Below are 16,879 nucleotides of genomic sequence, written 5' to 3'. Positions count from 1 at the left end.
ATGGACATATGCAAAAGATGGTGTAATAGGAAAGGCCTTGTAAAAATGTGAATTTAGCATTTGATCCATGAGATAGGCACACGGATATAAGGAAGTGTAGTAAATAGAGCTAAAAGTAACACCCCTGAGTTTGTGCGGCCATGGTCCTGAGGAAAAATAATAGAAAAAAGAAAAGCATAGAAAAGCACTGTGGAAAAAATTCCCTTTATTTTTCAAATATGCCAGCTACCTTTATTAACATTAAAACTCACAGCATGAAGAAAAAGCCCTCGGGAATTAACATAGTGAGAGTGCCAGGGTGCTACGGACACACCACACAGCGCTGATTTCCAGTTTTCCATCTCCTTCCTTGGGCAGAGCAGAAGAGGGACGTGTGACACCAGGGCGGTTCTCGTGGGCAGATCTGATTCCTGAAACAACGCGTGCGTATCACATACGTAATGTGACACACGCCTCTCATCGGAAAATCCATATTCTCCATGGATTTTCTCACTTAAAATTAATTTTGAAGAGATGTGTCCTAATCTCTGTCTCGGGTATGGATGCATTGCGATAGCTCCTTGTTTCATCCCAAATATTGCCCATCTAATCATCAGGAATAAATCTGTTTGCAAATAGGAGAAACTCGGAGAGTTTCTGCAAGTAGAAGCGGCAGGACTATAGTAAAGACTGCCTGAACTCTCAAACACCTGGTAATTAAAAAGACAGTTGATAAAGTTATTTAACACTTTCAGTGAGCCAGTTTTGAAGGCTGAGTTAGTACAAGGTCCGTGTTGGGTTTGGAAGGCGTACAAGCTATTAAAGAGCTATTAAAGTGCGTTTCCTTGCCAAATCACCTGCAGTGGGACGTGGGTCCTTGGGACACGCTCGGGGAAGTCAAAGTGGAGAATCTTCTCTGTATGTTGAGAAGTTCTCGCTACGTCACCAGCAGGTACAACCCAAAATCAACATGCGTTGAGCTCCTTCCTGGGAAACGCTGCTTTGGAAGATTCCTTACTGGGATTGAAGTAAAACAGCCTCTGTTGTTTTAAGGATGAGATTAGTTGGGTAAATCAAGGTGAGCATCAAAATAAAGTATGCAGCTCTACAGAGTGAGTTTAGTATTGCCTTTGCTTCTTGGATTAGCAAGAAAAAAATGAACTCTGTGTATACGTCTGTGCACATGCGCCCCTTTCATATATATATATAGAGAGAGAGGTGTGTGTATATATATATGCAAATTCCTGCCAATACTTTACTGTTCGGGTGCTGTAAACAGATAGATCATCCCAATCATAAACAGGTTAACAAGGTGAGTAAACACCAGAGCTAAAATCTACCAGCTGAATTCTGAAATTCCCCATGGGAGACTGGTTTGCAGCATTAGACAATGAGGCTTCTACGTGTTTGTGCTCCGTTAATCTTGTGTGGAAAGGAGGAAATGGCGAACGGCAAGGCTTGGGGTGTACTGCTTGGTGGGCACATCCGAGGTCATGTTGATGTGATGGGATATGGAGAGTCCCTCTGTGACATGGTTACGTGTCTGCTAAGAGCAGCTGGAAACGGGTTGGACTCCTGCTGAGCTTCATTGAAGTATCATCAGGACCCTTCCACGTAGCTTTTCAAAATGATGGGGCTGGAGGGACCCTTCACAATATCTCTAAACCAGAAAGCATGTGCGTATATTACAAAGCCAGAAGGGACCCTTGTGGTCAGCTCGTTTGTCTGTATAACCCGGGCCATAGGACTTCCCAGAATTAGTTCCCATTTGAGCTGGAGTCCAATCCAACAATCTGTTCTTCCAATTCATCCATCAGTTTGCCCTTAATACACATCTTCGGAATGAGAATTCAATGCTTTCTTGAGAAGTTGGACAAACAATCTGAAAAAAAGAGAGAAAAAAGAAAACCAAGATGCAGTTCAGTATAGGCAAACATAAATGGCTATACTTAGGTAACGATAATCAACTGCACAAAAATAGGCTAGGAAATCACTAGTTAGGCAGCAGTTCTGCTTAAAATGATGTAGGAATTATAATGTATTACCACTGTTGTGAAAAAATAAAGCATTTCATTGGGTTTTATATGCAGGTCTGTTCTTTATGAAGGTTTAGAACCATGCCAGCTGAGCTGTGTTAATGATAAGCTAGTGCTGCCTTAGCCCACTATAGATATGAGCTAATGCAGCATATCTTAAAACTCTGATTAAGATCCAGACTTTAGATACAGCCTTCCCAGCAAAGGAAGAGTCTAACCTAAGATTTAAGATAAGATGAGCAGACTTGACTTTGCTGTACGCACAGTTATCCTGATCAGCTGTTAAACCACGGTAATGTGAGTCTTAGATCTAAATCTTAATGTACATGAAATATTCTTCCCTCATTGCTCAGCTCTGATAATTCTCGACTTGGATTGTTGAATCAGATTTTAGTTACTCCACTTTAAGACGTGGAACAGCAAGGAAAAAGTCCAGAGGAGAAGAACGTGAATGATTATTACCTTTGAGGGTTTACTGGGTCTGTTTACTCTAGAAAGGAGAAGAGCAGACATTATAATAGTATTCATACAAGATTAAAAATGCTACTGCTGAATGGAGCTACAATACACTTGTATTTACCCTGCTCTGTTATCCATGGTACGTGAAAGAGATGCATTTGTCCTCTAACCTCCGATTCCCAACAACTGTCCAGCCCATAAAACCAGAACACTCTGCCTACAGGACACGGAATGTGGCAGCACCAATATATAATCCTGCAAAAAGAGCCTCAGGATCTGGCTTCGGACATCTCAAGAAGTGTGGTTGACAAGCTTTGTTAGCGCCGGGGAGCCAAGAAAGGGCATTGTGCGACTGTGGTTGGCAAAGCTGACTCCGGCTGATGCCCCTGATGCCCCCCGATGCCCTATGGTCCACACAGGTTGTGTCCAGACATTCGTTTTCTGGATGTTCACAGACCTGGATATCACGGAGCAAGCCCCGCTGGTCCCGGTTACTGCAGGGGGAGATACGCGTTGTGCTCCTGGCCACGCCAGGGAAGGGGATGGAGCACGGATGAAGCAGGTCCCTACTTCTTGCTTGAACCCCTGAGATGTTTTAGATGTCATGTGGACTTTTGTCCAAGCGTGTTAAACAGAAGCTGGGATCTGTTTGGTAGGAACTAAGAAACTTATCTTTAATTTGTAAGATTGGGGTCTGGCAAACTTGTACGAGTGCTGAGAGATGATGTACAAAGACAGAGATTCTGGAGGAATGTGACTGAGGGGAAGTCGCTTCTGAAAACAGCCCAAGATGAGCTAAGGAACAGTTTCCTTAGGAGTCTTATGATGAGTGAAACTGTTTTCTGAGCAAATCTGGAGTGGCAGGAAATAATTCCTGGTGTGGAGGTACCATCCAGCTGCTCAGGTGGGTAAATTCCTTAAACTTTGCATTTCCCCTTCTGGTTTCACCAAAAGGAGAACAGCTTGCTAAAGAGAAATGAAGTTAACTGGTGCTTGGCAGAGCTTGGTAGAGGGGAAATCTGTTTCAGAGGCTGAATAATGGATACAATAAATTCTTTAACTGGTTGCTGCTTTCACAATCCTTTAGCAGCTTCCACTAAAGAGAAGTCTATTGTCCCCTATTTGTGCTACCAGTCAGCACAGTGAGCCCTGTCCCTGTGGTGCAGTCCCACATTCCTTCGGGAACTGGGCGACTCCAATATCTCCAGCCAGATGGGTTGCCAGAGGAGGGAGAAGCTCTCAGGAGCATCATCACGTCTGTGCAAACACCGGGACTGTGGGCAAGCAGAGCGCTGTTCATCATCAACACTCTTGCCAATGAAGAGCTGAACAGGAACGCTCGGGCTCTCCACAGATCTCCAAATGGCCAAAGCCAAAAGCTTGGGGGAAGCCACTGACCAAGTGAAGGCTTCATCCTGCAGGATGGAGTCATCATGGCAACATCTTGGTGCCAGTCCACAGGTGGTGGTGTCCCCAACCCACCTTGCCCCTTGGCTTCAGCTCAGAAACGAAGGAGCTCCTAATCCAGCTCATTCACTGAATCTTCTTTACTTGGGTCTAACTCTTGGACCCCATAAGAATGACTAAATCTGGCTTTTGTGGAATAAAACTTTCTTTGCAGTTTAATTTTCTCTTCTTTAATGCCGGTTGGAAAGAGATGGGGAAGAAACGGGATCAGGGAAGGCTGCATGTGGTGCGGGGGGGAGAAGAGTGTGCAACTCAGAGAGTGGGTCTTTCTCTGCCTTACAGACTTCTGTGTCATGTCTTGGCTTTTTACAGTGTTAATGTGCCCGGTTTCACAGTTCTGTCTCGCTCCTGGGGTGCCTGTGGGTGTCGTTCCGTGGGCGAACCAGGTGGGAGAGCTGCTTTTTCTCCTCCAGCACAGAATTACCCATTTCGCAGTCCTGCGCATCCAGCTCGCGCCGGGAGAGATGCTCCACGATGCCAGCGCCCAGGGAATCCCCCAGCACGTTGGTGGTCGTTCGAAGGCGGTCCCTGAGAAATCAGAGGGAAAAATGAAATACAGCTTCTTAGTAACAGCTAAACGGATAAAGAAACATCTTCAATGAAATCTTTTCTACGTTTCAAGTCACTCTGATAATTGACATTTCAACATTGACAAGAAAATGACTTCCAGAGAGCCACCTTTATTTATAGCCCTGAGCACAGGATTCGCATTCATTCTGCTCTTTTGCATTCACAGTTTCTCACTTAAAAGTTTTGGACTTGCCACAAAATGAGAGAAACGTTATTGTGGTTCCACACAGTTTCCTTTCCAAAGGGCCGCTAAGGCTTTTCTGCCTCACCACATGTGTTTCCCTTGAGTTGCATTTTGTTTCACAAAAGGTGCAGAAATTGTGGTGCAAACCTATGGCTTAGCGCTGCTGTGGGGCCAGATTTCCTCACACTATACACTCAGTCAAGGCACCAGACTTTTCATGTAAAATAGCAAATCTAAAGCACCATTTGCAATGAGATAATCTCCACAACCACATCTGTCTGTAAGAGCTGAAGCCACCACTAGTCCAGCAACAATCATGTCCTTCAGTGATAACAACAGATATGACTTTTGGTATCTGATTTAAATCAGCCTTTCTGGGTAAGTACAATCTGGGGAAGTAAATCCTGGCTGGTACCAGCACTGGTGTGGCCAGCAGGCCCAGGGCAGTGACTGTCCCTGTGCTGGGACCTGGGGAGGCCAAACCTTGAATCCTGGGTACAGTTTTGGGCCCCTTACATCAAGAAAACCCTTGAGGTGCTGGAGCGAGTTGAGAGAAGGGAACGGAGCTGGTGAGGGGCTGGAGCACAAGTGTGATGGGAGCTGCTGAGGGACCTGGGGGTTTAGCTGGAGAACAGGAGCTGAGGGGAGACCTTCTGATCTCTGAACTGCCTGAAAGGAGCTTGGAGCCAGGGGGGTCGGGCTCTGCTCCCCAGGAACAAGCGCCAGGAGCAGAGGAAACGGCCTCAAGTTGCGCCAGGGGAGGTTGAGGTTGGATCTGGGAACAATTTCTTCCCCAAAGGGCTGTGGGGCATTGGAACAGGCTGCCCAGGGCAGGGCTGGAGTCACCATCCCTGGAGGGCTGGACAGACGGACATGAGGTTCTCAGGACATGGGGTAGAGGTGGCCTTGGCAGTGCTAGGTAATGGTTGGACTTGATGATCTTAAAGGTCTTTTCTAACCTAAATGATTCTATGATTCTCCAAGAGGTCATCCGGCACCCTAGGAGGCAGGGCCTGTTCCAGACAAGTCTGTTCTTATGCACAGTTTGCAGAAGTGGAGGTATTGGGCAAGACTCTGTTTCCAACTGCTCAGCCATGGCTGGGAGCAGACTTTGGCTGCCTTGGCTACGAACCAGCCATACAAGATACAGAAGAACTGAGGAAATACTGAGTGTATCCCTGAGCCAGGATTTGGTTGTGTTTGAGAAGACCGAGAGAGTGAGGACTGTGCACTAATGCGTTCTTCCATCTAGTTCCTAAGAGCTCTCCTGTGAAATAACTTGTTCCAGGGCTTAAAAGGGAAGAAAAGTGGAATGAAGCAATGTAGATGACTATCTGCATCCGTCTAAACACTCCTCAACTTTGTACAGCCTGGTCTTGTCCCAGTTTGTGTCTTTGGTGGCACAGAACCATCACTCTGCAGTGTGAATTTGCTTATTGGCACAAGATGCCTTTATCAGTCTGGAGATAGTTTCTGGTCGCCTTTTCAGATAAAGCAAACTAAGGACATTCTGCTTGGTGACCAGGCTGTTCTGCAAGTGAGCTCTGATGCCTTGGGTAGCTGAAGCACACGGTGAAGAGCAGAGAGGGTTCCTGTGCAAAGATCTCATGGATACTGGTGTGTTTTACGCTTAATGATACAGGTTCTGAGACTGCGTGTGGCAGAGACATTGGGAACACAGACAAACCCTGTCAGGCCTGGCAGGGAGCACAGATTAGCGCACGCTGCAGAGCAGAGGACTTACAGAAACCAGTCCACGGCGATGATCAGCGTAATGTCTTCAGTAGGGAGCCCCACCGATGTCAACACTATCACCATAGTCACCAGTCCTGCCTGGGGAATCCCCGCGGCCCCAATGCTGGCGGCCGTGGCCGTGATGCTGCAGGGAACAGGAAAGCACAGCTCTCAGCAAAGCGCAGAAAAGAGGTGGTCACATTGGCAAATATGTCAGGAAGTAGCTCAGACTCATAATCTACAAAACATCTTGGCAGCCTTTCTGCCCTGGTCACTGAGTGGGATGGTGACACGTGGGACAGGGATGCAGCAGCCAGGCTCCCCCTGCCAGACACCCACCCGTAAGGTGAAGGGGTGACCCTGGCCTGAAATGCAACCAGGGCTCAAGTGGAGCCTCAAAGACCATCTAAACCATATGTGCTCCTCCACCTGGAGGTGTCACACACCCTTCTTTTCCATACCTTTGGTTTTTCTCATTGTATCATCTGAGGAAAAATCATCTGACCACACCTCAGATAAGCAAACAAAACTGCAGCCCTCTCTGTAGTCCCACAGCTCTTTCGAAAGTCACCTTATTGTGATGATCTGCCCGAAGTCGAGTTCGTAGTTGTTGACTTGTGCAATGAAGATGGCTGCAAGGGCCTCGTACAGAGCGGTGCCATCCATGTTGATGGTAGCTCCCACAGGCAGGACAAACCTCGTGATGCGCCTGTCCACACCGTTGTTTTCTTCCAGGCACTTGAAGGTGATGGGCAGCGTCGCTGAGCTGAAAGGAATTCACAAAACAACGTGAAGTGGGCACGTGCTGACTTTGGAAGAGGGACTAAGCCTCTGCCTGGTTTATGACCTTACCCACCTGCTTTTTCACCCTGCCATGTGAGCCAGAGGCCAGAAGCTGCTAGGAGAAAGAACAGTCTAAGCAAGGCTTCCTCAGTCATGGTGCACGCTGCGGTTGCACGTTCAGACATGGCTTTCCTCAGGGGGCTGGGACAGGGGCTCTGTAGCCCTGAGGCTGATGATGCTGGTGTAACACCAAAATAAGGTGCTGCTGGAGGATTCAGGGTACATAGGACAGAGACTCGAGACCAAAACTCCTTTTCCAGCTATTAAAAACCTTGAGCCCTTTCTCACCCCCCTCAGTGCATAAGAATGACCCATGGGTGAGAATATATCTTGCAGAGAGTTGTTTCTGAAAGAGAACGTGAGCAGGGAAAATGCAGTGTGTTTCAGAGTGAGAACACACGTGGGAGAGACTGTTACGTGCTTGCCAGGAAATGAATATAGCAGAAAACATGGCACTTAGTGGAGTAACAGCTGCCTACGATCCCTTGCCTTGGCACTGAACACACGGGTGCTTGTGCCTTTGCCCAGGCCTCCTGTGAGTTTAATGCCAGCTGTGTGTGCCTGGGAGAGAGAAAGGAGTGTGAGTATGTGTGTGTGAGAGGTGTGTGCATGGGGAACAACGCTGCAATTCAGCGGGATTTGGTATTTATCCTGAGCTCAGCGTTTCAGTGCTGCGAGCAGAGTCACCACTGTGTTTGGTGAGGAGGAACATGGGCCTCTGGTGGTCAGAGATGACCCAGGTGACGAGGGATCCTGAGCAGGCGACTGGGAACCTTTCCACTCTCAAATGGCTGGACCAGTGCAAAAAGCTGGTGGTGCTAGAAATTGTGAGGCTGTAGTGCTGCACTGAGGGTGACGGAGTGCTGAGAAACAGCCCCAGAGCATCTACATCAGTCCTGCCCCCTGCTCCTATATATCAATAGCTGTTGTACCTTGAGGAGGTGCCCAGGGCGGTGATGAGGGCCTGCAGAAGCCCCCCGATGAACACCCAGGGGTTTCTGTGCGTGACGATGAAGTAGAGCAGCGGCAGGATGCAGAGGGCATGGATGAGGAGCCCAACGATGACGGTGAGCGTGTACATCCCCAGCTGGCCTCCCATCACCGCCAGGTCATCCATCTCCAGGATTTTGCCAGCAATCAAGAACATGATCCCGACCGGAGCGTACCTGTGGCAGAAACACAAGGGCAGTGCTCAGAACCCGCACCCGCGCTTTGCACCAGCTTTAAGGCATGCTGTCTGCACTAATCCCCAACAAGCCAACACACCAGAAGTGCTCACTGAGTCTAATCGTTGGATGATCTGGTTTCTTTTTTGGAAACCTGGAGAGAGCTGGGACTTGTTCACCAGACGGTCAAAACCCAGCATTTATTGCACTTTCGGGGACCCCAGCACAGCTTGGGCACTGCTGGAGTTTTCCTCCTCCTTCAGAGGTTCTGAGGGACACGGTTTAGATGGGGTTAATGGTTGAACTTGATGTTCTTAAAGGTCTTTTCCAACCAAAACAGTTCTGTGATTCTATTATTCTATTCCTTTCCTAACAGAGCTTGGGCTGAGAGTATTCTTCTTACTGAGAGGTACAGGGAAGTGCAGGAGAAACAGGGAATCAGGGAATAAAAGCAGTTGTGTCCTATAGGCTCTGGGATATTGGCCTTGCTACCTTCAGGTGCTCACACCACCACCTGTGAAAGCAGCCACGGCTTATATAAAAACCCATTTTGAGGTACACTGCTGTCCTTTCCATTCTTTATGGCTTTTTTCCCCCTCCATAACAAGGAATTTCATGAGCAGCAGTGAGGCTCCACAGAAAGGAGCCGTAACACAGAAACAGAGAATATCATGGGCACTAAACTAAACATGGACCAAAGAAAATCCCAGTTCCACGGCCACACCTGTGGGGATTGGCCTCTACAGCTCAAGAGCTCACATGCAATTCATGCACAAGGCTCAGAGGTCCGCATGCCAAACTCCAAGTTAGCCTGGGAGGTTTGGAAAAGTTGCAGGAAAGGATTTCACAGGTATTTCATTTCCTCTGGCCTCCCTCTTCCAAGATATTCTGGGTTGCAGGTAGTGACCGGATCTCCCCAGGAAAATGAAGCTCCTGGGGATGCTCTGCAGAGTGTGGCTTTGGGAAGGAGTGCAGGTGACAGTCCTGCCTCTGCTACCAGGTTTTGTAGCTCAGGAGGTCTCTCCAGATGCTACTTAATGTGTGTGCACAGGTAGTTCCTGAGTGTAACCAACGTGCTACATAGCAACACCCCTCCTTCCTTCACTGTCAGGGGAGCTGGAGGAGGGTGTGTTGAAGACACCTTGAAATTGTCTCTGGGAGTAGTGAGCTTGTCCCACTGTGCTTGTGCTCCCCCTTCTGTGCTCTCAGACAACTCTTATCTCTTCTTAGGAAAGCAAGGCCCCAAGTTCTGGCTGATCTGTGGAGGAAAAGGTCCCGGAGGGACTGGGGTTCCCTATCGCTCTGCTATGAGCTCAGGGTTGTTCTTCCTCTTTGTGTCTTTCTGTGTCAGGCCTGTCCCCCTGTGCCCAGGAGGTTGCTCTGAGATAAAAGACTGTGACTGTGACTAGGAGATGAGGAAATGGAAGGCGGAATGATCTAAACTGGGAGAGGGTGTGGGGCGGCCAGATCCCCTCCCCGTCAGACATTTCCATGTGTTCTGCCAGCCCCACATCTCTCCTGTCTCATGGTACCTACCGCAAACTCCTATTTAGACCTTGAGCTCTAGAGCTTAAAATAACAAGATTTGGTAAAATGCTGCCTTCTAGGGAAGACTTGTCTCAGCAATGCCTGGCTTACCTGGACCATGTAGCACAGGCAGCATTACACAGGCAGCAACGAGCAGCTGAGCTCTAGAGGAGCTGAGGTCTGGGAGATCTCAAACTGAAAGGCAATAATTTGGAGTTGACCTTGTCAACCCAGCTCAGCTCTTAGAGCTGATACATACAGGTGCCACCCTGAGTAGCAGGAAAGTGGCAATAGTTGTTGTGATTTGTAGCTAAGTCAGACTCCTGGAACATATCTGGAAGGAAAGCTTTTGGTGGGAAAGCCTCACACCCTACCGCTGCTGGTAAGGCTAAGAGATCTTCCACTCCAGCTCTCTGGTCTTCCAAGGATGTTTCCAGCAGCCTCAAGGAAAGCAAGTCCTGGTGTACCTGATATTTCTAAGGTAAAAACAAAAAACAGGAAATGAAATGTGAACAAATATCCCATCCAGACTTTTCCCTCCAGCCTGATGGCGCCAAAGGAGAGCGGTGCCCATCTGCTTCTCCTGTGCATGTCATCCTTAAAGCTACCCCACTTCTCATCAGGTCAGTGGAAACTGCACCTGCAGACCTCCTGCTCCAACCGGCCGTGCTCCTCACCAGATGATAATGGCCACCAGCCTCATGATGGCTTCGTTGAGGCAGTTAAAGAACTCCCGCAGGGCCCGTCCCTTCTGCTTCATGCTGCCGATCACCAAACCGAAGCACATGGAGAACACTACCAGCCCCAGCGCGTTCACCCCATTGGCCGAGCCCGGGATGGGAATGACTTCTTCAAAGGTCAGCACCTCGGAGACGGTCCCCAGGGCATGAGTGATGTTCTCCAGGAGGCTGGTGAAGTTCTCAGGCACAGGGATCTGAGTGGTTGTCACGTCTGCTGTGACATTGCTGCTGTGGACGACGGTTCTGGTGAAGACCCTGGTGCTGTACTGCGTCTTGTACTGAAAAGGCAGAGATTATCAGATGCACTCACAGGTCCTGGTTCAGGAGCTCAGGACAACAAGCTAGGCTCCTGCATCCCCTCCTAAAGAAAGGAGAGTCCTGCAAGTTCACTGCTGATCTGTGTGGGAAATTGCCTTGCCTGTCCTCAAGCTCCCTCGCTTAGTACTCTCATCAAAATGGTCATAGACCTGAAGGTCAAAAGAAACCATTGGAACATCTCGTATCCCTAGGACTGAGATATTCCAGCTTCTCTAGTAGCCCTTTAGACTGCTTCCAAGGGCACTAGCACTCCAGAAGAGACAAATCCTTGGAGAATCTGCTCCCATTTCACTGCCCATCTGAGGCTGCTACCCGAGATCTCACAAACCCTTCCTGACTCGGAGGGTGGGATGGGCTGAAGGTTGTAGCCCCTGTCCCCAGACAGCTTGAAAAGATTGAGAGGGGATGCTATGACACAGACTGATGGTTGTGGTCCCTCCTGGAGCATTCGGACTTGGGGAAGAGTGAAGGTGATATAAAGCAATTGCTATTCCACCCCTCAGAGAAATAGGTTGGACCATGGTCTAGGGTATGGGGCGCAAAGGGAGATGATAGACCAGGTGGGATTTCATACCTGTTTGAAGCAGGCTTCTACCAGGTTGGGCGGGAACATATTCCTGCAGTAGACAAAACAAGGAAAGAGTTATTGTCCTGTTTGGCTAGCAAGAAAAGCTGGGATTCCTGGCCACTGTCCTGGAGCCACATCTCAGGTCACAACCCACACACCAGCTCAGGCTACAGAGCAGATGGGCCTTTCTGTCTGACTGACTGACTGATGGGAATATGCTGAACTGGAGCCAGGCACCCTCCTGCACCTTTCCAAACTCCCACTGCATCTTTTCAGACTCCAGAAGGTTGTATTTTGGATATGTGGAAAGAGACAACATATGTACAGCACTAGGATGTGGGTCCATTGTAAAAAAGTCATCAAAACCAACTGAACCTTGAAACAATGGCATATTACAATTTTTAGTATACTACCTTGCTCTCAGCCTCATCTCTACAGCTGTCATTTGAGATCTCTGTTATCTTGTACCTCAGAAACCAAGCTTCATAACACTTGAGGTGGTACAGCTTCGCAATTCACTGCGCCAGGTCACAGCAGGGGAGGGAGAGACAATGTCTCAGGAGCCACTTCCCTGATTTCCTCAGGTCAGTGAAGATATTTGGAGCAGCCTTTGCTGGGTGAATTTCTGAAGGGTCATTGATGGTTTCCGTTACTTGTTTTGCTGAGCACACTTTGGCCTCTGGCATTAACATCTTGAACAGAAGGGCTGGGCTCCAGAGCTCCAGGCCAAGCATCCAACCTCAGAGTGGCAAAGCCAGCTGGCTAGACTGAGCTGGAAGCAGTAAGATAGGCAAGACTCAGCCATAAACCTCTTTCCCTAAGAGTGTTTCCTAAAGCTGTGACACTTCCAAAGGAAACCCTGTGGAGGAAGGTAATCTCACTGATACAGTCTCAACAAGACACCATCTTGTCCACCTACCTCACCAAGTCCATGAAGGCATCTGTGGTCTGCACCTGCTCAATTCTGCCTTCTCGGTGAAGCTTGTCCTTGGATCCTTTTCCTGGGTGGATGATGATCACCATGAGGATGCCGATGAAGACTGCTATGATTGTCGTCACCATGTAGTAGATGACAGCCCGCATCCCCATCTTCCCTGAGGCTCTGCCGTCCAGCGAGGCCATTCCTGGGGAGTCACAAGGTGAGAAGGTTTATTGTCTTAGAGGAAAGGGGGAAGCCTGAGGAAGATTCAAAGTGTGCAGGGCACACACATGAGTTGGACGGCGAGCTGGGGTCTCTAGGAAGCACAGAACACAAGGAGCAGACTTTGGAGCTCCAAGGTGATGTTGATATGAGACAATGTGGCTTGTGGTTATGAAGAAGCGTAGCACTGGTGGGTCTCAGGCTGCATTTGTGAATATAGCAATTTCCTCCTAAAGCTCTCAGAAGGGAAATAATCCCCTCCCAGTACACTGGACCTTTAAGTCCCTAGTGGTGGGATGTCTCAGCAGGTGGAATTGTTCTGCTGTCTGAAAGCCTGGCTGGCTGGCATGTCTTCTACGAGGACCTGGATGAAACAAGCTCTCCACACAGTGATCAACTCCAGCTCTTTTGGACTGACACAGATTAACCTTCCCAAGGGTGGAGGAAACCTGAAGCTGACTTGGGCAACTAACTTTTTGACATTGGAGGTTATGTGGGATGAAATCCTTGTTCATGCTCAAGTGTTGGGCATTGGAAACACCACATTGTACATTTGGGCTTGTCACTATTAGCCGAGCTAATCCAGCACCTCTCACCAAGGGGAACCCCAACAACAGCCAGCATCTCTTTGCTGATGACTGCTTTGGCTGAGAGCAGCAGAAAGGGTTTCTCACCTGTAATCAAGCTGGAGACAATGAGAGGAAGAACCAACATCTGGAGCATACGCATCAGCAGCTCGCCGGGGAAGGAGAAATATTTGATCTGGCGATAGGTCAGCTGGTAGGGCCGGAGGGAAAACGCCAGGATGATCCCTGTGGGATGAGAAATGGGATAAGAAATGGGATGGTGTGGTCACCTCAGTCCTACAAGTGTATTTTCTCTTTCTCATCTCCTTTCAGCTCCTCCTCTCCCCAAAGGAGAAAATGCTCTTTCTTTTTCTAAAAGGCCATGATCCAGTTTTTACCGTATGCTCCCTCTCTCCCTCTGACACATTTATATGCACAGGATCCTTGTGCTAAACCACAGGTCTCCTTGTTTCTCAGTTTGCTGCTCCTCTGGGGTCTGTGCTGAGGAAGCTCATGAACACAAAAATGCTGTGACCAGAGCTATGACCTCCCAGCCTAACCCGAGTGTGACGACACAGTTCAGAGACTTTGTCCACCCACCTCTTAAAGCTGAGTTCAGCCAGTGAGTTAGAGGTGTCCAGCCTGGATCACAAGCTTGGGGCAAACCACCAGATCGAGCTCACACTGTCCCATGGCCCTTTGCCTCAGTTCCCCCTCCTGGTACTGCCACCTAAAGCTGACAGGTGGATCTGAAGAACCCTTGGGCCTGTAGCTGCACCCACAAGAAGCCTCTGAACAAACCTGGATGAGTTTTTATGAGGATTGTGGAGCTGGGTCATCAAACCCTTTCTGTTGTAGACTGTTCCGAAGGTACAGCCAGAAAGTGTCAACAAGGACTCTCTCACACACCCTCTGCACAAAGGTACTCATGATGTGAACAGCATTTTGAGCTGTCAGCTCATCAGCTTCACCTCTCCAGCTAAACTGTTATAATAAAATCTTTGTAGAATAAACAAACTTTTCCCCACATTTATAAATGGTGCCCAGCGTTGCCACCAGCTCCATACCGAGTAGGACTGCAGCAATGGTGAAGAGGACGAAGGCGTTTCTCCTGAAGAAGCTTTTAGCGCTGTCGGCAGTGATGCTGTTCATCCGCTTCTTGGCCCGCGCTGCCCGTTTCTGCACCGCCTGCCGCAAGCGCTGGACCCGGCCCTCGGCGTTGAGCCGCTTGGCCGCGTCCTCGTTGAGGAACAGGCTGTTGACGTGACTCTGCTCGCCCATGGTCAGCACGGCTGCTCAGTCTCCAAGGCACAGATCTGCCTAGGCTGGGCAGGGAGAAGCAGAGGTGGGAAAGCATAAGCTGCAGCACCTGACATAGAACAATTTGGGTTGAAGGGACCTCCACAGCTCACCCAGTGCCCCCCCTGCCATGACAGGGACATCTGCACCAGCTCAGGGTGCTCAGAGCCCCGTCCAGCCTGGCCTGGGGTGTCTCCAGGGATGGTTCATCCACCACCTCTCTGGCCGACCTGGGCCAGGCTCTCCCCACCCTCAGGGCCAACAATTCCTTCCTCATGTCCAGACTGAATCTCCTTTCTTTAGTTTAAAACCATCACCCCTTGTCCTATCACAACAGGCCCTGCTCAAAGGTCTCTCCCCATCTCTCCTATTGACCTCTTTTAAGCACAGAAAGGCTGCAATAAAGTCTCCCCAGAGCTTCTCTTCTCAGCTGAACCCCCCAGCTCTCTCCCCTGTCCCCAGCAGAGCTGTTCCAGCCTCGGGTCATTCCTGGGGCTCCTCTGGCCCCTCTCCAGCAGTTCCATGTGTGTCTGTGCTGAGGACCCAGAGCTGGACCAGCACTGCAGGGGGGTCTCACCAGAGCGGGGCAGAGGGGCAGGATCCCCCAAACCTGCTGCCCACGGGGCTGGGGATGCAGCCCAGGGCACCATTGGCTTCTGGGCTGCAAGGGCACATGGCGGCTCATGGCCGATCTCTCACCCACCAGCACCCCCAAGTCCTTCTCCACGGGGCTGCTCCCCATCCCTCCATCCCCAGCCTGTTTCCTCTTTAGGTCATTTCCCTGGGGTGCTGAGCAGGGTTATTTAGTTCGTTAATGAGCTCCTCTCCCCTTTGCAAGGAGGAGACCCTGGGGAAAGGCATCTAAAGGGCTGCCAGGGTCTTGTCACGACTGCTCTGGTGTCTCTGGAGAATCTCTGGCCAATCTGTGTCTTATGGTGGGCTGGGCAGCCAGAGGTGTCTCTACAGCCACCCATCACTGAAACTATAAAAATGGATTTTTATCACTTGGCAATAAAAACAGTTCCTGCACACAAACTGTCCCAAACACGACCAAGCAGCAAACACTTCTGACAGACCTCCTAGGCGGACAGGCCCCTACCAGAACAGCTTTCCCCATGACAGTGAGTGGCACCGGCAGAAAGGAACATAATCCCTTTGCCTCCGTCGGAGTCTGAGGAAAACACTTTGCCGGATTTCCTTAAAAGCACAATAGGACTTTCAAGTAGTATCTCTTGTTAAACTCCACTGCTGGGGTTAACCTGCTGTCCTGTCTTCACAAATACTAAGATTGAGAAGAAACCTACTCCAAAGAGGTGAATGAAGACTCCCCACTCCTCCAGCACGTGTCCTTCCTAGAGCTGGACACCCCACAGCAACGGCACGAATTCCTGTAGGGGACGGTGGGAGCAGAACCCACGTATATAAAGAGACTCACCTGCTCTTTCCTCCAGATGTCTCCCCATCCACGAGCACTGGAAAACGTATTTTTGTGCAAACGAAATGAAATCTCTACTTTGATACAGGAAAGTTCAGGGTTATTCACCACATCCCATGTTCCACCGCACACTCCGCAGCCTTCTCAGAGCAAAAGGAAGGAACTCCCCGGCAGAACTTGCTCCTGTGATGTCCCCACCCTCTTGCTGATTTGCTCCCTTTCTCCATCTGTGTATTTTGCAATACAGAGGCCCCTACACAGCACATTCCCTCTGCATCACTGGCCTGAAATTGTGTCAAAATTCTCTATTGCATCAGCTGGAAGCTCTCAGGCTGCTGCAGTAAGTCATCAAAATACTCTTGCAGATTAATGATCTGTTAGTGGCTTGGATTTTCCTTCCCGTGAGGAAGAAGGTGGTTTTGCTCAGTTGGTGGAGGTTCTATTTGTGTCTTCTCCAGGCCCCACTCTGCCAGAAGCACCAGGACATCTGGGAGAGCATTTTGGAGGTGACTCCAAGGCAAGAACCAGGAAGCACAAGATATTTTGCAAGAAAGCTCAGTGTTGCAAAACTAATGCCTAGTTCCTGGCAATGAGGTTTCAAACAAACAGAGGAATTTTGGCTATTTTAGGGACATCGGTCCCAGATGGTGAAAGTAAAAAATGGGGAAGGAAGATTTTGCACTGTGTTCTTTGGTCCTGCTCTTTGTGTGGTTATCTTTCCATGTACCCAGGGTGATTTCCACCGTGGTGGGAGGACGGCAATAGTGCTTTTTGATGCCAGGTATTGGCTCCCGAGGGTGTTGGGATGACATTTCAGACTTGGTCTTGCAATACAGTGAAAGTGCCC

The 16,879-nt window shown here is 49.3% G+C and overlaps 1 protein-coding gene across 4 annotated transcripts; it reads right to left on the bottom strand.

The window, feature by feature from the left end:
* Positions 1 to 188: 188 nt before the first annotated feature.
* On the bottom strand, positions 189 to 16,405 carry SLC1A6 (solute carrier family 1 member 6). 4 transcript variants are annotated; one of them, XR_014185999.1, is made up of 12 exons: positions 16,033 to 16,405; positions 14,366 to 14,623; positions 13,407 to 13,544; positions 12,511 to 12,715; positions 11,598 to 11,640; positions 10,643 to 10,983; positions 8,205 to 8,438; positions 7,001 to 7,195; positions 6,440 to 6,574; positions 2,596 to 4,469; positions 2,478 to 2,505; positions 189 to 1,861 (listed from the first exon to the last, which is right to left on the bottom strand). XR_014185999.1 is itself a non-coding variant. In XM_082072141.1 (12 exons), the coding sequence occupies exons 2-11, from the start codon at positions 14,577 to 14,579 to the stop codon at positions 2,501 to 2,503; spliced, it is 1,614 nt and encodes a 537-aa protein (XP_081928267.1). In that variant the 5' UTR covers positions 14,580 to 14,623; positions 16,033 to 16,405; the 3' UTR covers positions 189 to 1,861; positions 2,478 to 2,500. The 4 variants fall into 4 exon arrangements, 3 of the variants coding, with proteins under 3 accessions (XP_081928267.1, XP_081928266.1, XP_081928265.1); XM_082072141.1 differs by having other exon boundaries at positions 4,366 to 4,469; XM_082072140.1 differs by lacking the exon at positions 2,478 to 2,505 and having other exon boundaries at positions 4,366 to 4,469.
* Positions 16,406 to 16,879: the final 474 nt, after the last annotated feature.

This window comes from Streptopelia decaocto (assembly GCF_964273445.1).
Source record: "Streptopelia decaocto genome assembly, chromosome: 24".
Classification (NCBI taxonomy): domain Eukaryota; kingdom Metazoa; phylum Chordata; class Aves; order Columbiformes; family Columbidae; genus Streptopelia; species Streptopelia decaocto.
Note: the sequence above shows the minus strand (reverse complement) of the source record. Positions and strands in the feature narration are given on the sequence as shown.

What these genes read in the sequence shown, in the direction of transcription:
- SLC1A6 (XM_082072139.1), bottom strand. Translation starts at nt 14,579, where the DNA reads ATGGGCGAGCAGAGTCACGTCAACAGCCTGTTCCTCAACGAGGACGCG. An exon ending in CTGGTGGCCATTATCATCTG is followed by an intron (nt 8,439 to 10,642) that starts GTGAGGAGCACG and finishes TTTCTGCCACAG; the next exon opens with GTACGCTCCGGTCGGGATCA. An exon ending in GGGCAGATCATCACAATAAG is followed by an intron (nt 6,575 to 7,000) that starts GTGACTTTCGAA and finishes TGTTCCCTGCAG; the next exon opens with CATCACGGCCACGGCCGCCA.